This window comes from Siphateles boraxobius, unplaced genomic scaffold (genome assembly GCF_051911475.1).
Source record: "Siphateles boraxobius isolate OS27281-9 unplaced genomic scaffold, OSU_SipBor_1 130, whole genome shotgun sequence".
Lineage (NCBI taxonomy): Eukaryota > Metazoa > Chordata > Actinopteri > Cypriniformes > Leuciscidae > Siphateles > Siphateles boraxobius.
The window spans coordinates 19,917,094-19,939,305 of record NW_027508734.1 but is presented as its reverse complement, the minus strand read 5'-3'; the positions used below and the strand labels follow the sequence as shown (position 1 = coordinate 19,939,305).

General features: G+C 37.8%; 1 protein-coding gene across 1 annotated transcript in view; it reads right to left on the bottom strand.

Moving 5' to 3' along the window:
* Positions 1-205: 205 nt before the first annotated feature.
* dok4 (docking protein 4) overlaps positions 206-22,212 on the bottom strand; it is a 48,080-nt gene continuing 26,073 nt past the window's right edge. Inside the window, exons 2-9 of the mRNA XM_077228433.1 lie at positions 18,501-18,796; positions 11,092-11,199; positions 10,509-10,623; positions 10,150-10,269; positions 8,882-9,071; positions 8,301-8,439; positions 7,301-7,418; positions 206-3,027 (exon numbers count right to left, since the gene is read on the bottom strand). Of these exons, the coding sequence (XP_077084548.1) occupies positions 2,885-3,027; positions 7,301-7,418; positions 8,301-8,439; positions 8,882-9,071; positions 10,150-10,269; positions 10,509-10,623; positions 11,092-11,199; positions 18,501-18,566 (999 nt within the window). The 5' untranslated portion in view covers positions 18,567-18,796 and the 3' untranslated portion in view covers positions 206-2,884. The remainder of the gene's footprint in view (positions 3,028-7,300; positions 7,419-8,300; positions 8,440-8,881; positions 9,072-10,149; positions 10,270-10,508; positions 10,624-11,091; positions 11,200-18,500; positions 18,797-22,212) is intronic.

The following is a 22,212-nucleotide window of genomic DNA, read 5'->3' as shown; positions in this document are numbered from 1 at the left end:
CTGGAATACAAAAACGAATAATGGTGAGTGGCTGATAAAATGGTTATCTTGGCTGTGTAGTATTTCAGGAGATAAATTGCTTGCTGTGCTTGTTACTTTTCTGTAACGAATAGAGTTTAAAAAATAAAATTAAAAATATAACTGCCTACATCCTGATTAAAGGGATCATAATCATCATCATCAAAAGGAACATTATGACATCCGATTTTATAAAACTTTGTTTTATTGAAAAAAGAAAAACCCTGCAAAATATTTTACCACAAATTATACAGAACACACGTTAATTAAAACTCATGCAAAGGGTTCCTACTCATGGCAACATGCTCAGAGGTCAATCTGAACTGACAAAGAACTGGCAAAGCCTCCAAAACAGCATGTTTATCACTCTTCTCATTCACAGGTCTTTTACAAATACAGAGTACTGCAATTTAAGTTTAGTATAGCAACTCTTTAGCACTTTTCCCACACGATTTCATATACAGCTTTCATCTTTAGTATTTCCTTATGGTTTACCATTTCCTTGTGTCTTACACTGTCATTTCGCATGTCAGCATTAACTTTCACAGTAGTGCTTCTGTCTTGCGAAGAGATGGAAATGATACTCTGATGATTCAAACAGATTGTTCTGTTAAGTACAATCTCAATACATGATACTTTGAGGTCAACAATCTCTCCAGGGACCCACTGGCTGTTTATGTACAAAATATATAACTAATTTCAGGGTGATTACATGAATGTTGAATTATTATATCTCCTGCAAACAAATGAGTTAAATAGGGAAGAATAATAAATCATAAGAAATTATTTTGGTGTGTGTATTACTGGTGCGCGCTATTATTTGGCGTCTACCTTACAGCAGCATGTAAAAATCATGTTCTTTTTATATATTTTTAATGGATAGCACTGTAAAGCAAATTAATAAGAACAACTGTGCAAACTGCAAAACAGGGACATACAGGGAAACATTTCTACAATGAGCTACAATTATAAAACTACCTCTCAAAAGTTTGGGGTATAGGTAAGATTTTTGTTTTTGAAAGAATTTTCTTATGCTCCCCAAGGCTGTATGTAATTAGACATTGTTTGCCAACTAAAGTTCAAATAAAAGGTTCTTATCTTCTGTGTCACTGTTGACATATATACTGCTAAAAACAAACCATTTTCACACTTTTTAAAACTGTTTGCATGGGCACCTGATAAAATCCACTTTCTTTTTATCATCAAAGTGTACAACCATGACAATCAGATCAGCTAAAGCGCTTTTTAATGGTACATGTATGACGTGAGTTAATAAATCCAAACACTGAATGACTATTTATGTATAAAATGTAATGTATAAAGCAACATGGAGTGAAACCTTCAGGTCTGTAGCTAAATTGGAGAATACAACCGAAAGAATTCTGTACCAGACAAAATGTTTGATAGGATCATTCACAGAGACTGCACATCTTTTGACCTGCACATTTGGATGCGTTTATTTAGTTTTTGGCCTTTATGACACTTTTATTTATATGGATAGTTGAGAGAGCACAGGGAATGATAGTGAAATGGCCAGAAAAGCATGCTGGTGTTCCCACCACGCTGCTTAAAAAAACAGCAAGACTTCCTTGGTTAACCAGCTTCACCATGCTGGTCGATAAGCTTGATCAAACTCCAGTTGCCTGCATTAGCAACCCAGTTCATTATGAATGTGTGCTAAGTGATAATCCATTCCACAGCTCCAAGATAGAGGGTCTTAAATTGAGAATTACAGCATGAAAATTATGGCACCTTTCACCAATTTCATGGAAATGACTGGAAATAGTTGACAAGCATGGAAAGCAAGAAACATGTCTTGTGTGAGGCCTACCACCTTGTGTTGAAGATCTCACTGCTAGTATAAACCTTTTTACATACAGAACTGCTGAGATGCTAAACCTACTACTATACACTGCAATTTGTCTTGTGCTTTGTTGGTAAACTTCAATAAATAAATAAATAATTCATTCGACCACCTCAGCGGGGTATATTCATAACCTTTGTTTCCCTCTGTACTTGGATCTCTGACCCTCACGAAATCTTCCAGATAGAACGGTGGATCCGTCTCTCTGAAACGAACACAAAGCACGTGAGCGAGTGACTACTAACTCTCACTTCCGTCCAAATGGCAGAGACAGTTTTGTACATTATAACCATTTTAGTCACTTTAAAGTAAGGGGAAAGGAGAAACAAAATGCACGACCATACAAAATGCCCCTTTCAGAAAGTGCTCCCGGTTCCTCAGAGTATTCTGCGCTTGGGAAGTCTTACAGACATGCCAATCGAATTATGATTAAAGCATCTGATCAAAACACACTTTGGATTACTTATACCGAAGACCAGAAGTGTTTAAGCTGAAACTCTGAAGGCCCTTCCACCGGGGTTTCTTGGTGTGTAGGGGCTTCTACAGATGTCTAAGAAACTCCTTCGTAGCTAAGCTGTTTACTTTGGGGGACATGCATAGGGTTGAAGAGCGTGCATGAGATTAGAGTTAGAATAAGAGATACTGCTGAGAAGTATTAAGAACCTATAGTCTCTACTCCCACAGAAACCCAGCATGAGTGACCATATTGCACTGTGAAGGCGACTGAGCCAATTCCAACATTTTTCTGCATCTCCCGTGTCCCGTCAGTTTTAAGGGTCTGTGGGCCCTGCTCCAATCGAAGCGCTTCGAGCTTCACAGTGCGTTTCCCTCTTTCCACAGTAAGTGCCCTCAGCGTCGCTGGCAGGCTCAGGGGGAACTGAGGCAGCATGGCAGCATGGATCTTCCCCTGCTGAGGAAGAGCTGATGGAAAAACTTAGGGCAGAGTGCAGTGTGGAGGGAGGTCAAGAGGTGAAAAACTGGAAGGTTTCACTGCTAAGCCGCTCACTCGCTGGGGTACGTGGGGTAGTGCGTCGGGGGTTGGGGGCAGCCGTGCCCCACAGGAAGGGTCGAGTGTCGTTCTGGAGGAAGGCGTTTAGAGAAGAGGTCAGTGTCCACTCCTGGTTGGGTATCACCATAGATGTCACCTGAATGAAGATGAGAAGTGTTAACAGGACGGTCTTAATATCACAAAAGCCATGCATGCTAATGCAGCTGCTTTACACAGAAAATAAAGTGATTTATGGGTTATTACAATGATTTTCACTTTTAATAACACAAACCATTATAAAACAGTCATCAGATGTTATTCTAAGTTAACACAAGGAACCTTTTTTTTTATCAAAGATGTTTTTGAAAGAATTCTCTTATTGATAACAGATCATTCTAAAATGTAATGTAGACCAGTGGGGATTTCTTTAAGACTGCAAGGGAAGTTCGCTTCCCCTATAATGTTAAAAAATTAATGGTCAAATATGTACTATTGTGTTAACATTTTATTGACTAAAAATGCGAACATGTTCATCTCGAAGACGAGTTCTTTCAGAATCAGCTACATATAGCAGGTCGGCTGACTCGATTTCCTTCTCATACATTCCCAGAGCGTCACAGTGCATTTCCCTGTTAAAGCCGAGCGTCCGGTGACTTCAGTGGCGCTGCTTTGAACAGTTTTTTTCAGTGCTTCGAAATTAGACGGTCATTGGATAAATCTGCAATTATGTCCCACCCACGGGCGCTCAGCTTCTCTGGGGAGAATGGAGGAGTGGGCGGGGCTGGACGCTGGGCTTCTGCGTGATGATTAGAGGGTCGGTTGAAAGACTGCATCTCCTTTTGATTGACAGCGATTTTGTACTATAAAAAAGTCGCTGATGCTGAAGCTGTTCGAGCCATAGACTGTAAAAGAAATGGACACAGCGACCCCATTGATTTCAACGGAGAAGACTGAAGCCCGATTATTGCACTTCCTGTCTGATGGCTGAGCGACTGCGCAGGCTCAAACTGAGCGTGACGACAGTCTGACAGTTGTACATCTTCTAGTAGCTGTGGCAAAACAAATCAGAATCACCTAATTCCTCAAAAACGTTGTTGAAATATTTTGTCCCGTTGTTTTTATGGACTCTCTATCTATGGGCTTCTCCCTTGACTTTATGCCTCTATGTCCCCCCGATTGCCACATAGACAGTAAAAGATTGCCTGCGAGCTTCTCCTCCTGTCTATACGGTAGTGTCTCTATTGTGCGACATAAAGTCGCGTGGTTATGACGCAATCGTTAGCCTGTTTTTAACAAAAACGGCTTTTACGGGGCCATAACGTAAGATACAAAGTAATGGAGCCTTTTATACATTGTCGTGTTTATTTAGAAATAAATAATGGACAAATGAAGTCTTTTGACGCCTCAGATGTAAAGTTATTCGCTGTCAAAGTGACGCCAAAATGAATGGGAGTCAATGGAATGCTAACAGCAGGTGAAGTTCTGCTACAATTGCGGCTCCCGCGAGGCTTCAACTTCCGGCTGATGGATTACCATCTTGGTTCGAGCTCAGTCCCATCGCAGATTTTGCAAGTGTAGTCGAAAGACAAACTGCTGCAACCTTTTCTTGGTATTTGCTTAGCGAAAAACTGTTAGCCAATTTTCATCATAAATTTCACACAATTACACACCACATTCCTTGTTTCAGTTTAACCTAATTCCCACATTTCCTCCGTCGAGTTTAATATCTTTTTTTTAGATCGTTTGTTCATTAATTCATTAACCCTCTATGGTACGGTGTTGCCTCCAGGCAACATAGTCTATTTTAAGTTATTTTTTATTTTAATAAAATAAGACGCCCATTTATTGGTCAAGCCTATCTCACGGGAGAAGAACTCAAATACTTATCAATGAAAGTGCAAAAAAGTGGTCACAAGAACCACAGGGGTCCATTTTGTGTCTTATATCAGGTCACATGGCTCCATATTTTCCGCAATGAAAAATGCATTTTTCACTCATTTGCATCCAGTTAATCACCAACAGAAAATATGAGTTACCTTCACTGGCAAGTAAAGCAGTATTTTCAAGAACTTTACATCATATATCATCAAATGTTTTAGAGAACAAAAAACTGTGTGCTGCCTCAAGGCAACATTGTACCACAACAGAATCGCATAAGGCCATACCAGGCATACTAGGTTGGATACAAATACACTGAACAAAATTATAAACGTAACACTTTTGTTTTGTCCCCCATTATTCTTGAGCTGAACTCAAAGATCTCAGGCTTTTTCTATGTACACAAAAGGCCTATTTCTCTCAAATATTGTTCACAAATCGGTCTAAATCTGTGTTAGTGAGCATTTCTCCTTTGCCGAGATAATCCATCCATTTTCGGGGGGTCCGAAAACCAGTCAGTATCTGGTGTGACCACCATTTGCCTTGCGCAGTACAACACATCTCCTTCGCATAGAGTTGATCAGGTTGTTGATTGTGGCCTGTGGAATGTTGGTCCACTCCTCTTCAATGGCGGTCCGAAGTTGCTGGATATTGGCAGGACCTGGAACACGCTGTCGTATAGACCGATCCAGAGCATCCCAAACATGCTCAATGGGTGACATGTCCGGTGAGTATGCTGGCCATTCAATAACTGGGATGTTTTCAGCTTCCAGGAATTGTGTACAGATCCTTGCAGCCATGGGGCCATGCATTATCATGCTGCAACATGAGGTGATGGTCGTGGATGAATGGCACAACAATGGGCCTCAGGATCTCGTCACGGTATCTCTGTGCATTCAAAATGCCATCAATAAAATGCACCTGTGTTCGTTGTCTATAACATACTCCACTCAATTCGGTTACGACGATGAACTGCAGTCAGGTCGAGACCCCGATGAGGACGACGAGCATGCAGATGAGGTTACCTGAGATGGTTTCTGACAGTTTGTGCAGAAATTCTTTGGTTATGCAAACCAATTGTTGTAGCTGCTGTCTGGGTGGCTGGTCTCAGACGATCTTGGAGGTGAAGATGGTGGATGTGGAGGTCCTGGGCTGGTGTGGTTACACGTGGTCTGCAGTTGTGAGGCTTTCTCTGAAACGCCTTTGGAGACGGCTTATGGTAGAGAAATGAAGATTCGATTCACGGGCAACAGCTCTGGTGGACATTCCTGCAGTCGGCATGCCAATTGCACGCTCCCTCAAAACTTGCGACATCTGTGGCATTGTGCTGTGTGATAAAACTGCACATTTAGAGTGGCCTTTTATTGTGGCCAGCCTAAGGCACACCTGTGCAATAATCATGCTGTCAAATCAGTATCTTGATATGCCACACCTGTGAGGTGGATGGATTATCTCGGCAAAGGAGAAGTGCTCGCTAACACAGATTTAGACAGATTTGTGAACAATATTTGAGAGAAATAGGCCTTTTGTGTACATAGAAAAAGTCTTAGATCTTTGAGTTCAGCTCATGAAAAATGGGGGACAAAACAAAAGTGTTGCGTTTATAATTTTGTTCAATGTATATTATATTTGTAACGAAAATTGTTAGAATTATCTAAATATATTTTCATTTTTGCATGACTTTGTAATGCACTTATACGAATAGTAATTCACATACTAAATCTGCACGTTTTCTATACTACCTAAAAAGGTATAAAAAACCACTGTCAGTTGATGAGGGTGAGGATGAGGTGTCATACTGTGATGATGAGGAAGATGAGGTCATAGTGACATAGTGAATCCTGCAGGGAGAGAGTGCGGGTGAGAGTGTAGATGTGATGATGATGATGATGAAGATGGATACGATAACTTGATATGATAAATTGATGATATGGTTTGGTTATACTTGTGTTCCCCTATGGTACAATGTTGCCTGAGAGCAACAGCTGCTAGATGTTAAATGTTACTTTTTATTAAATAGGACATTTTTAATATATTAAAAACTGAATAAATGTGTTTGTTCAAATGTCTGGTCAAAGAAATTTATGTTTACATTAAATATATTTATTTTTTCTACATGAAAATGGCAAATGTTTCAATTTGTCCGTTGTGGTACAATGTTGCCTTGAGGCAAAAAACTTTTAAAAATTAAATAAATTAAAAATTATTGAAAATGTTTATTGATATTGTTATAGTGTCCAATTTTAAGCAGGAAAAACACCACAAATATTTTTTTTCTCAATGATATCATATTGCGTACCATAGAGGGTTAATACAGCTTCCCCTCTTTAAAAGACCAGCAGCCACCACTGATGTAAACACATGTATTTTCTGTAAAGCTGCTTTGAAAGGATATGTATTGTGAAAAGCGTTACACAAAGACATTTGAATTGAATTGTTTTTCTCGAGACATGTTCTAGGAGCGCTCTTTGCAAACAACAATACTTCTGGCAGACTATTATTATGGCTGGTGAATCAAATACATCACACTTATGCATGCGATTCAATCTCACCGTTGGCAGAGTCCACCCCAGCCTGAGATCCAGTGATGTGGTGCCAGAAAGCACTTCGTGGTAAGATTGCTGTCGGTGTGCAGGGGTAGGACGTCCCCTCTGAACCCTTAGATAAAAGCTGGGGACAGATGTGAGAGGAGAGAAGAGATATAATTTCAATTAGGTTGATTATTACACAAAATGATGGCATTAGTTCTGATGTTTTAAAAGTTCTGTAACAGGAAGAAAATCAGATTATTTGCACTGCAATCTCTCCAGTCTTGTTTTAATAAGCACTGTGTGTGTGTGTGTGTGTGTCTGTATATTTAACTACAGTAGTGTCTGTAACCTCTAGTGATGATGCTTTTATTTAGCTAGCATAAACAGTCATTACAAATTACTCTACCCTTCAAAAGTTAATTTTTTATTCAATAAAAATGTATTAATTTGATCAAAAAGAGACAGTAAAGACACACATTGTTACAAGTGATTTTTATTTCAAATAAATGAGGTTCTTTTGAACTTTCTATTCATCAAAGAATCCGGAAAAAAGAGGTATCATTTTCCACAAAAATATTAAGCAGCACAATTGTTTACAACATTGATGACTACAATAAATGTTTATTGATCACCAAATCAGCATATTAGAATGATTTCTGAAGGATCATGTGACACTGAAGACTGGAGTAATAATGCTGAAAATTCAGCTTTGCCATCACAGTAATAAGTGACATTTTAAATTATATTAAAATTAAAAAAGATATTTTAATTGTAATAATATTTCAGAATATTTCTGTTTTTACTGTATTTTTGATCAAATAAATGAACGGTATAAATAAATATGAACAGCGAGAAAGGTTAATGTCAATTTTTGTATAGTGACCTAGAAACAGTGCAGACGTTTTTTAAAGTCTTGGTTTTAAAGTGTCAAAACTTTCTATTTTCCTTTTTAAATCAGATTTTCAAACTAAGATTTTTAATCTAGTCTGAGACTTTTGGACCCACTGTATGCTTTCATTACCTTGCTGTTTTTTTCCATTTCCATAAGGACCCTCTTATGCTGCTCAGCTATAGCTAGAGTGGAAGAATGAACCCTTTGGTAGATCTGCTCTCCTTCTCGTGTCTGGAAAGTGTACAGGCCCTCCCCGCTATCACACATCCTGACACAAAATCAAACAAGATAGTAACACACAGTCAAGCAATGCAAAAGTGATGTACTGCAAAGAAATATATACTGTACACTACACATGCTTTGTGTGTTACAGTAAAATAGCCACTAGGGGTCAGTGTTACACCAGACTCAACTTCTCACTAAAACTCTCTCAAAAGGCATCCAGCTGGCGATGCGAATCTTCTTTTATTATTTGATCAAAGCAGTGAGAGAGATAAGAAACACCTAATCTGCCATTGAACTCCTTGTAATCCACTCAATAAATCCTTTTAGGAGGTCCACAGTACAATGGCTCCCTCCTCTGCTTCCATGTTTCTCCTACATATACATGACCACACCAAAGTGAAGTACACATTACACATTTCACAAGTTCCTGTGAATGGTTCTCGTTATTGGCTTTACATTTGGACGACATCTTAAACAGGTTTCACCTGCCAGCCTCGAAGGTGAAGCGTGTAGCATCCCGTCCGTAGCGCCGCAGAGAGCAAAGCGGCCAGGTTACTAACTTGGTGCGAGGGTTGTGAATATCCCACAGGTAGATGTTTTCATGCGTGATCTGCATCATACACTCTCCGTAGATGTCAAGATTAGGGCAGGGTAACAGGAACACGTTGAAGCGCTCTGTAAGAAAAAACAATGAGAGACTGATTTTGAAGAAGGTTAATAGTTTGGTTCCTATGCTGTACATTTTATTTGTAATTCTTACTGAAAAAAAAAAAGGCTGAAAAAGGCTATATTAAGAACCTGTTAACTGGTCATCTGTAAGTTACCTTACCATACATGGTAAAAGAAGACTGTAAATGGTTTAATATTGCATTATATTTTACTGTAAAGTGTAAAATGTTTGTTTTTGCAGGTAAAAATTATGAATTACGGTACAATTCATGATGCACACCAGTAGACATTCCAGAAGTCCCTGACACCATATATGATTATAATCTAGTTTCTAGTTAATAATAGAGTTTCTTCTGATTTTTGTTACCAGAAATATACATTAGATTGACCAAAGATTGCACTTTAAACAAACACAAAACAAATTAAATCTCATGTTGAACCACTACAGAGACATCAAAGCCAGCGGCAAACGTCAGAAGGACTTGCAGAGATCAGGCTGTTCTCATGAGTGCTGACTGCAGTGCCCGGTGCTCGTGCACGGACCTCACAACTCCGAAAACCTTGTTGCAAATTTTCAAATTGGCGCCATCTTTATAAATAAACCACAGATTTGAGGTTTAAACAACAACATTCTAACCTGAAAAACTCTTAAAACTACAATCCATGACTAAACAATAGTAGTATTTCAAAGAATTATTGTGGCTTTTTTCCCTCCGTCATTGCCGCTCACTGAGAGAAACGCTGCCAGTCTAGACCGCAGTAATGACAAATGATGAACAGTCCCATTGCTGATACTGGTGATATATCAGCACTCCTGGAATACTTCTTAGCCAATCAGATTCAAGGACCAGAAATAACTGTTGTATATTGAAATATATTGTTTCAAGTAAAATACACAAGCATCAATATGCCATCAATACCGTAAATTTAACAGGATACTTTTTGACAGTGTAGATTAAACTAAGTGCTACCATGTTGCCACTGAAGTAAACCACAAATCTGAGGCCATATTGGATTCCTGTAGCAAAAAAGCTAGATGGATCCAGCTAGGTAAATAATTGTGCAAATGGTTTTAGTCTCTTACCTGTGTGTTCACACTGAACTCCAGCAGCAAGGAGGTCTGGTTCTCCAAGACTGATGTCATTAAGACGTGTCCCCAGGCACTCAATAGACAAGGTTTTAAACCACTCTTCAGCCTCCAGCTCTGGGAGAACAGAAAGATTCAATGATGTCAATGAATGAACATGTTCTTTCAACGAATATGTTCTATGAATAAAACATACAGTCGGAAATGCAGTATGTCAATGTGCCTGAGAGGAGCACATCATCAGACTGTATAGACTGCTAATGCCATGTTAAGAACTTAAAGAGCTTCTTTAAGTTAAGCATCATAATCTTCAGCTGCTGCAGCAGCACAACAAGCCTTAGTTGTAGATGATGTACCGGATTCACAGGTGAAGGTTCGAGAGGTGTCGTCTGTAAAGACGATGGCCACAGCTTGCCGCTTCGTGTCACGAGGCAATCTTGTGATGTTCTTCACATTACTAATCTCTGTCACCTGTGTGAACATAGAAAAGGCAACCGATGCAAACTCAGAAGTACTGACAGAGCCTAGTTATTCAGACCTTCATTCGCATCATTTGGAAAGACACTTGCGGTCTCTTAATCATCTCATTTATCTTTCACGGTCTATAGCGGGTTGTGGGAGCAGCAGAGTGCAGAGAAGAAAGGCAAATGAGACCGATAAACACACAGAAACCGGAGGAGCGCGAGTCAGCAAAGTTAGAGCAATTTGTGAGAGTCTTTGCGTATAGATACTTTATTCAAAAATGTATCTGTTTACACACCGCCCGTCTCGTAATCTTGCCAGCCAGTCCTCGCAGTATGAATGCGCTCAACATGGCTGTTAGTATAATTGGAGAACTAAAGTGACACTTGAATGTTTTCCTCGAATCTTTCATACGTTCCCTGACATTTTCACAGCTTAGATTAGACCTTAACTGAACGGTTGCAGTGAGAGGTGTACCTTAGGACAGGCTCTGATGTAGGCTGACTTCTCATCTGGGTATTTTTCCAGTCTACGAGGTCCTTTACTGGACGACTTCTTAAACACCAGCCAGCAGCGCCGATAGATCTGAAACACATCACCACATGAGGTCTGAAAATAACACTCACGACACCATGTGCTAAAGGCAAGTAGAAATTGGCCTTAGAGAGTAAATCAATGGTTTCAGTGTTAAGGAACTTTTAAAATAAAAATGCAGCATGGTATAAATTATATTGATATTTTGGCTGATACTAATACACCAATCAGTTTTAAAGCAGAGAATCAATAAATCACCCATGTTAAAAATCTTCACTATTTTGTCCACTGAAATTGATTTGCTAAAGATTACAGTTATTGTATAAGTGCTCTTAAAGATTAACTCTCAGAGTGTTCTAAATGCAATCTAAATGTAAAAATATCGTAAAATATCAATATTGGCTGATACAGATACACTATTGTTCAAAAGTTCAGAGTCGGTACAATTTTTTAATTTCTCTTATACTCACCAAGGTTGCATTTATTTGATCAAAACATGACAACAACAAAAAATATTTTATTTTAATATTATAAAATGTAATTTATTACTGTGATGGCAAAGCTGAATTTTCAGCATCATTTCTCCAGTCTCCAATGTCACATGATCATTCAGAAATCATTCTAATATGCTGATTTGGTGCTCAAGAAACGTTTCTTATTATTTTAAACTGAAAACAGTTGTGCTGCTTAAACTCTGATCATTTTTTTCAGGATTCTTTGATGAATAGAAAGTTCAAAAGCATAGCTATGACATCGAAATCTTTAGCAATTTACATTATAAATGTTTTTACTGTCAAGTTTGATCAATATAATGCCACCTTACAAACAAAAGTATTAATTTCTTTAAAAACAAACATTTGAGCACTGACAATCACAATGGGATTTGTCATTTTTGTGTCAGGTTGTTACACTAAGAAACTGGGTAATGACAGTATGATGCTGCGTGTGGCACAGAGACCTGCGCTTCATTACAAATATATGGGGAAAAACAAAAGAAAAATACTGGCTTAGAAGAACATTTCATTCCGAAGCTAAAACAAGTTATTCTGCTAAACAAATGTGTTATTTGTACAATATAAAAGCTCCTAATTAAACCCACACCAGTTGTGATCAGTCTTTATCTTTTGTAAACACTCTCTCCCTCGACCAACCTCCTGCCATAAAAGCTATTTTCTGTTTATGCCTCTGATGTCCTTCAATGACAAATCCTACAGTTGCCACGGTAACCCCAGTCCATTTAGGCAAGTGCTTCAGTTATCCCAAGGTCAGTTCGGCTCTCTATCATCATCACAGGTCATCACGTACACCCATCTTACTGCAATCTACTGGAAATTGTTCTTGAGCAATATTATTTCTTTATCATCTATTCAACAACCATTACAATCCTTTGTCAGAACAGCCTGATGTACAGAATAAGCTTTCTGAGAAACAGCAGTTCAGCTTTAAACACTTTCCTTTATGTTTTAAGCGTTGGAAGATGACAACGGCAAGAGAGAAACTATAACATTTGAACAGAATTTAGTTAACCAGGAAAAATTGTATTCTTTACGGGGGAATTATTTGTCGTTTTTGCCTCAGTAACCCTTGAGAGCGAATTAAAGTCAACGTGTTTAGACTCTGATCAAATTCCCTGGTGTTTAGACTGTTTTTAAATGAAGTTACATTCTGACTCACACAGTCATAAACATTGCATTAGTCATCAAGCTTGTATAATGAAAGGCCTGCATTGCCCCTCAAATACAACAGAGAGGCTTAACAACCGAGTCCACATGCTTTTAACCCTATTAATTCCATTAATGAACATATCAATAGGTCATTTGGAGTCCAAATGATAAAATATTACCTTAGGAGGTCTCCTGCATCTTACAGCGTGTCCAACTTCCTGCCGAGATGATTAATAGAAAATCTGAACTGAGCCGATGAGCTTTTGTTTTTTGTCATCTATAGCTGCTGACCTTAATGTTATTGCTACTCGAATGCTTGGACCCATCTTATGGAAAAATGGAGAAAGTTTGCTGCATGGTTTTCCATTCACAGCAGGTAAAAGATTGATCCCTTGTTTGCATCATATTGTCCCCTGAGGTTCCACTAATCCTCTGTAAACAGACTGAGCAACAGCATCAGCAGAGAGCGACCGAGTGTATGTGTGTGGGTGAGACGTGCTCTTTCTCACTGCTGCTTTACTGTTTGTATATCTGTCCGCACAACAACGTAGAGGCATATGCACACACACACCAAATACTATCAGTCCTTGTGTCACTCACATTTAAAAACAAAAAGGTATCATGGTAACGTGTAAAAATGACTACAATTAACTTGGTATTATAGCCACCACTGTCAGCAAAAAGAAATTGAAATTAATGAAAGTATACAGAAGTTTTTTTATACTGTTTGAAGGAGATCATACACTATAGTATAGTGTATGATCTCCAGTATATATACTGTTCAAAAGTTAGTATGAATTGTTTTAGAAGGAATTAATACTTTTATTTAGCAAGGATGTGTTAAATTGATGAATAGGAAGTTCAGAAGAACAAGATTTTTTGATAATGAAATCTTTTGCAACATCATAAATGCCTTTACTGTCACTTCTGAGCAAAGAATCCTAAAAAACATTGTATCACGGTTTCCACAAAAGTATTAAGCAGCACAACTGTTTTCAGCATTGATAGTAATAAGAAATGTTTCTTGAGCAGCAAATCCGTATATTAGAATGATTTCTGGAGGATCATGTGACACTGAAGACTGGAGTAATGATGCTGAAAATTCAGCTTTTCATTTTAAAATATATGAAAATAGAACATTTAAATTGTAATATTTTTGATCAAATATAAGGAGAGCTTAACAGAATTCTTTCAAAAACATTAAAAACGTTTGAACGGCAGTGTATGTAGCAGCAGCTTGTATGACTCCATTTGTTTGCGTTTGCTGCATGCAATTCCAATTCCAACCCTGCTTTGTGTTTTTTATCCATTTTTCCAGAGCAAACATTAATGAAATGGCCAAACTGTGTCTGAAATGTCAGATAATTGATAATAATTTATTGCTTTTAGCTGCTGTATGAAAGCAATGATCTCACTCGCAATTATACCAATATTGGCCAGGCTACAACAACAGTGTGATTTTGAATGCTATTTTGCTCAATTACCATATGGCTTACAGCATAATTGAGCTTTTTCCTTATTGTTTGGAAGAAACCATGGTAACCAAGCTAATTTAGTTTCAGGGTCAGTCTTCTCACCCTGTAAATGTACTCTGTATTAACATGCACAGTTATCTTCATATTGTCTTGCTTTAACCCTTAAACCTCTACATGGAGAATAAATTGTCATGGCAGTCAAAGCAAATGTGTTAAAAACATGGGGGAATAATGCATGGAGGAATACACAACACTTATCTCAAGTGCTTACTGCAGTTCAATATATGAGAATAGGCAGGAGAAATAAAGTGAAGGACACAATAACAGCGTATGGAGGCAGAGGGAGAATTCAAAGTTTAAACTGAAACAGTGAAAGGCTTATTTATTGGAAGGAAGAAGCAGAGATAAAACAGAGGCAGAACGTGCCAACATTTCATAGGATAATATGCCTATAATGACTAATGAGGCTGTTTGCCCTTGGTATGAATCCATTTATGCATTTTTGTCAGCTGTTCATCTCTCATCTGCTCTTCCTCTGAGATCTGACAAAACTCAGCTTGGAAACCTATAGTCAAAGGAATAATGACACTATTTTAACAACAGTTGCTGCTACGCTTAAGGCTAAAATTAAACCACTTCTTCTCAGGCAAGACTAAATTTAAAATGGCTGTGTCCATTGAAACCTATGGGGTATTTTCTGAAACCGTCCTGTCTGCTTGCGTCACAGTAGCTTCAGATCTGGGCTTTTTCCCTCAGAGGTGGATAACAAAAAAAGGGCTAAGCGCGGTATTGCAATGTATGTCCATTTGATTTTTGGTCTTTGTCACCTGCATCGACCAACACCCTCCCCATCTAACGTCTGGGCTTGTTTCATAGTCGTGATGCCTGGTGTTGGGCCGTTTACGATTGCAAATGCACTCAAAAGAGCTGGCAGTGGCTGAGGAGCAATTAGGGTAATTCCAGCATGGCAGTGAGGCCGGCGGTCCTGTGCTGCTGATACCCGCGCAGAATGCTAAGCAGAGCTCTGATTAGTCTGATTGGGGTTCTTGGTCCCTAAGTGGGCCGCAGAGATAGACCGTGAAAAAGGGAGGTATATAGTCTGTCTAATTAGCATCCCTAGAGGTGCACAGGGAGTTTGGCGAGGGAGGTGAAGAAGAATGTAAAGCGGAGGGGAGGGGGAAGGGATATGGAGACAGTGGTCTGGAACAGTGTGATGAAAGGCTGACGAGACTCACCCAGCTGCTTTATGGCAACATGTAAAGCGACTAAGGTGTACATTGCATTCAAGATATACATTTCAAACAGTGAAAGAATTTAAAATTATTAAACGCACATGCACTTAATTTAGTACATTATTTAGTTCTTATGCTGACCAAGGCTGCATTCATTTAATAAAAAATACAAAAAAACACCCAGTAATATTGTGAAATATATTATTACAATTTAAAATGACTTTCGTATTTTAATATATTTTAGAATGTCATTTATTCCTGTGATGGTAAAGCTGAATTTTCAGCATCATTACATCAGTCTTCAGTCACATGATCCGTCAGAAATCATTCTAATATACGGATTTGGTGCTCAAAAAACATTTCTTATTATTACCAATGTTAAAAACAGTTGTGCTGCTTAATTTGTTCGGTGTGGAAACTGAACAAAACTATAAATAAACAAAAATTTCAATTGTCTTTACAAAATTTCTTTTCAGTCCTCTGGGGATGTTCTCATTAACTATAATATCATCAATGATGGTTATTAAAATTAAAATCATATGATCAATAAGTTGACAACACGTTTTTACATTGCTTCAACTCATCCAAATAAGTTAAGCAATTTTAAACTTTTTTAAAGTTATACAAGATCCGACTCATTTTATAAACTCAGTTTAATGTAATTTAAGTTGAAATGAATTAAACATCCAAGTAGGTTGTACTTAAAAATGTAACTTTTTTTTTAGTGCATGTGTTCACTAATGCATGTGTTTACAGAATCCAGAAGCATCAGTCAGTAAGTTCCATAAAGTTACAACCAAAGTCAAATATGAATAAGAAAACAATCGCTAAACAATCCTCTTCTTTAACAAACACGGTAATGATTAAATAAACCTGGGTGGTCAAAGCCTTACAAAATATTTACCACCCGCATTCAATACAACTCTCAGATGGACAATATGAAGAAAATGCTGTAATGTGGGAGCTTTTTGCCAATGAAAATGGATTAGAACACAATCTTACCTCCAATCTGTGGAGGCTAGTTCCTCTACAGCCAGTGTGTGTGTGTGTGTGTGTGTGTGTGTGAGTGAGAGAGAGAGAGAGAGAGAGAGAGAGAGAGTGAGAAAGAGAGAGAGAGAGAGAGAGAGAGAGAGAGAGAGAGAGAGAGAGAGAGAGAGAGAGAGAGAGACAGAGAGAGAGAGAGAGATAGGGCGAGAGATATAGGGCTTTGTCACAGCTCAGACACAAATGCAAATGCCGCCATACTCACTGCTGCTACCAAATCAGAGCAGAGGCAGCATGGATGTAAATAGTATTAGCTGTGCATAAGCGGGGATTTACGATATTGTGCTTGCATTACGTGCACTAGCATAATATTAAATAGACGAAGGAAATTGACTTACAATTAGGGAAGCCATTTGTTAAACAATGATGGAGGAATGGTGCCCGTTTTGAGTTTGCACAGCACAGGAAACCAAAAAGGAGAGACAAAGAAAAGCATAAATGCAGATACAAGATGTTTCTGTGCAAAAGGAACAAGAAGAAAGAGAAATAAAAGAGAGAATAAAGGGAGAGGAGAAATAAAGGCTACCAAAAAAAAAAGAGAAGGAAATTGTAAAATATAAACTCCTCTCTTAGATTATTTAGCACTGCGTTCCCTAGGGGGACCATGTGTCAAAACCCCACTGCTGCTACGATAACCACAATCCTGCTGACTATATATTTCAGCCATCGACCTGTGCATGAGCTCGAGAGGCACTCACAAAGTCACTAGACACGGTAATGCTGGAACTTCTTAGACATTCTGAAACATTAATGCGGTTCATCCAGATTGATTTCAGCAGTGAAATAGTTTAAAAACATATGCTTGTAATCATAAAAGCATATGCAGAGCAGGAAAACTCGTAATGGAAAGTGATTGTAATGCAAATAAAGCAAGAGACAAACAGAATGAAATACTAATGAAAAATGACAAGTAAAATGACAAAAAGAAAATGAAGAAAGAATGAGATTTTTCCAGAGGCAAAAAAAAAAAACTTATGTAAGTGTAACTAACTGGGACAGCAGAGGAGATGCTCTCAGACCCTGTGAGGCTGAAGCTCCTGTCAGCGGAAGATTGTAAAGCTGTAATGAGGTCTCCAGGCCAGAGATGAGGTTAAGTTATAGTGTAAATGTAGTCCCCCTTCGTCCTGCAGCATTATTGGTTCACAAGCATATTCCAAGGGAATCATTTGCTCAATCTCTTCAAAAACATACAATTATCCAGTAAAACTAAGCCAATATTTTGTCTAAGACGTCTAGACTGATCTGAACGAAACGATAAGCAATACTTGGATATTTTGATGCCAAATACAGCAACGCTTTCATTACCTTGCCTATCACACACCATTAAAGCAAATGCTGACCAACACACAAACTGATATATAATGTTTGGCTCCAGCATAATTATTAACGGAAATACAAACAAACACAGGAAAATATTTAAAACAAAAATAAATTAAAAAATAAAAATAAAAATAACATCATAATTGTGAAAAACTTAAACTAAAATAAATGTTTCAACATGGCATAATAATAAAAATACGCTATAAGATAATAATAAGCTAATTCACTAAATGCTACAAGATAGCAATAGGGACTGTGCTGAGAATTTTATACCACTAAAATTTGAATGCTACCCTAAAAAGAATTATTGTTGTAAATAAAACAAAAAGATTATTGGAGTACATTTTACAGCAAAATATTACATCGGTATTTCAACTTCAAAATTTCATGTTTAATTCAACGTATTATTGTATTACTTTGTATTACTTTCTTTGTATTCAATGAAATTGTTTCAAAGTAAATCCTACACCAAATATTTTATAACTAAATTGATTATTAAAACTAAAACTGAAACAAGAAAACTAAAAGAAATAAAAATAATTTTACCTGAAAAGACAAGTTGAAAAAAAAAAAAAAATCAAGATCAAGTGCACTAAAAGCTATTAATTACTACTCACCCCCAGTTTCCTGCTCCGCATGCGGACATAGCCCTGCTTGACAATGTCATTGAAGTTGGAGGCCATCTCTGAGGAACCTGGGAACTTCTAGAATAAATAGAGGCTAGCATCCAGCCCTTCTTTTTCCCCCTTCAGCCAGTCCAACCAACTCCTTCCTTCCTTCTTTCCGTCCTTCCTTCCTTCACTTCTTCGCTTGTCTTCCAGTCTTCCTTGATCTTGTCTACTCAGCAGCTTGTGGAACTTCACATCCAAAAGATCATATAGATCTTCTGTGTCCCCTCACTCCAGCATTATCACTAAGAGATGAGAAAAAGGGCACATATTTTATACATTTATGAGAATGCTGAATGTTTGTGCAGACATGCAAAAGATGATTCACTTGCCAGACACCTTCATTTGTGTAAAATCTGCCCACGTTTCCATATACATTTTTACTGGAAATCTTTACTGGAAAATTTCACAGCTGAACTTGAGAAAGTGAGAGTTAAATAAAAATCAAAGTTGTATATGACATGTTTCCACCCAACGGCTGCTTCAAATGCCATAATGGCCTAAATTAAAATGCACTCTGACTGCAAACATTATTTCCGCACTAAATAGCTCAAGCTTCATTTTGAGGAGGATGACAAAGATTAAACATATCAGAGTAGCAGACTAGAAACTGGTTAGACAATCCCTAAAGGGATATTTCACCCAAACATAAAAAAAAATGTCTCTGTGTTTTGTTTGCATTAAATGAAAGTACAGTTGTGGTCAGAATTATTGGAATCCCAGGTAAATGATGGCTATAAAAAATCGGCATTGTTTATTATTTTGACATTTCTTTCAAAAAATGTGCTAAAATCGAACCTTTCATTTAGAAAGAATTGAAAGTGGGGGTAAAATCACATTATGAAATAAATGTTTTTCTCCAGAACACGTTGTCCACAATTATTGGCACCACTAGAATTTTTTATGAGTAAAATATCTCTGAAGTATATTCCCATTAATATTTAAATTTTTCAGCACACCAGGTAGGAACAAGAAATTGTATAGCTATGACTTCTTGTTTCACAGGAGTTTAAATATGAGGAAACACAAAGGCCAAATTCCCTTAATCATCCATCACAATGAGTAAAACCAAAGAATATAGTTCTGATGTGCAGCAAAAGATTGTTGAGCATCACAAAATAGAAGGTGGCTGTAAGAAAATAGCTAAAGCATTGAAAATTCCCATTTCCACCATCAGGGCAATAATTAAGAAGTTCCAATCAACTATGTTATGAATCTGCCAGGAAGAGGACGTGTGTCTATATTGTCTCTCCACGGAGAGGAGGATGAGTAGCCAAAAACTCTCCAAGGATCACAGATGGAGAATTGCAAAAATTAGTTGAGTCTTGGGGTCGGAAAGTATATATATAAAAAAAAATGAAACAAACCTAAATCAGCACATGCTGTTTGTGAGGATTTCAAGAAAAATCCTCCTCGCTCGTCCAAAAACAAACTCCAGCATATTCAGTTGTCAGACTCGACTGGATCTTCAAAAGGGGAACGGATTCTATGGTCAGATGAAACTTTAAAAAAGAGCTTTTTGGCAGCAAACACACAAGATGTGTTCGGTGCAAACAGGCATAAAAAGTACCCCATGCCTACGGTTAAATATACGGCTGGATCTTTAATGTTGTGGGCCTATTTTTTTGCTGAAGGTCCTCGACTTCTTGTTCAGATACATGGTATCATGGATTCTAGCAAATACCAACATATAAAAAATCAAAACCTGACTGCTTCTGCTAGAAATCTTATAATGGGCCGCGGTTGGATCTTCCATCGGGACAACGGTCCAAAACAAACTTTATCAAAATAAACAAAAATGTATCACTGAGCACAAAATGAAGCTTCTGCCATGACCATCCTAGTCCCCTAAACTGAACCCTATAGAAAATGATTGGGTTGAATTGGGAATCTGAAGGATCTGGAGAGAGTCTGTATGGAGGAATTGTCTCTGATCTCTTGACAGGTGTTCTCCAAACTCATCAGGTATTATAGGAGAAAAAGGAGGAAAGCATTTATTTCATAATGTGATTTACCCCCTACTTTCAAATCTTTTACTTAAATGAATGTTTCTATATTTTTTTGAATGAAATCAAAAGGATAAACATTGCAGATTTATTTTTACAGCCATCTTTGATCATATTTAGCAGTGGTGTCAATAATTCTGACCACAACTGTAAGTGGGATGCCATGTTGTTTAGACACCATTGACTTTCATTGTACAAGCAAAGAGCTGAAAGATTCTTCAAAATATTATCTTTTGTGTTCGCCAGAAGAAACAAAGTCATACAGGTTTGGAATAACATCATAATGACAGGATTTGCATTTTTGGGTGAACTGTCCATTTAGAATATAAAACTGAGACATATTACCCACATATCCAATCTTGCAAGTCTTTACAATCCCTCAATTTATAAAAAAACAAAGAAGAATTACTGACTAACAATAAGTAATAGAGGAATAGTGTGCTTAACACACACTTTGAGATTAAAAGTTTCTAAGCAATTATAATAATCCTCTAAGCTCCAGCCCTCAGGCCAAAGAACTGGGACATGTTTGTAAGTGCAAAACTAAGAGCATCATCAACATGCTCACAAACAACAGCCCAACGTGGCATACTTCCCCAGAAGAGAGTCGGAGCCGGCACTTAAAATTCTTGACTGCAGTGGAACACAGACATTAAACTTTAACAAGGAACTCATTAGCCAGGACAGAGCGAGGCTAATCGTCGTCGGCGCTGTTGGTTTTAAAAAGTGGCTCGCTCAAGGAAGGAGGGGCCATTTGCTCCAGTAGAAGATCAGTGAATCATAATGGCATTATTATATGCTCTCATGACCTAGCTTCAAAAGCCCTTGTCAGACGAGTGAATGGAGAAATAAAGATAAAGAGATAAAGAGAACAAGAACAGTTGAAGAAGGATATGAATGATGAAAAAATGGGTTTGAGAGAACCTCAATGGAACAGCATAATGAAGACTCAAAACAAATCACAACAGCTTGAAAAATCAAGACTTAAGTGTCAGATTAGCCTCTTCGTATAAATAGTCAAATCCTTTAGATAGAAGGAGAGTTTAAGAACATGATGATGTTGTTTTAATGTAAATCTGTATCGGATTTACAGCAGTTTTTTAAGCATCAGTCACCTTTATTGCCCCAGAATACATAGTATAGGCCACTATGCTTAAAATTGAATCTAAATTCAAATTCATTTTGATGGCAGTCATTCTTAGCACAGTGACAATGTCTGGATTTAGTGTATTATGATTACCACTGCTCAGCAGGAAGAAAAAAATCTAATAGTTAGATTAGCCTAAAGGTTAGAGAGTCAGACTTCGATTCTCAAAACCAGCAGGAAAAAGTGGGTGAATGAACAGCGCTCTCTTCCATCCTCAATACCCACGACTGAGGTGCCCCTGAGCAAGGCACCTCTGGGTGTGTGTGTTCATCACTACTCACTGCTGCTAATGTGTGTGCACAAACATGGATGGATTAAATGCAGAGGACAATTTCAGAGTATGAGTTACCTTAACATCACGTCACGTAAAGTAACAATTTAACATAAGAGCTGCTAGGAGCCTTCTGCTGTATGACGAATGGGTATGTTCAACCAAGAGTAATATGCCGAGTTGTTAAGTATAAGGTCATGTGCAGTAAATAGGCATGCAAGGGTTTTCTATCTACCA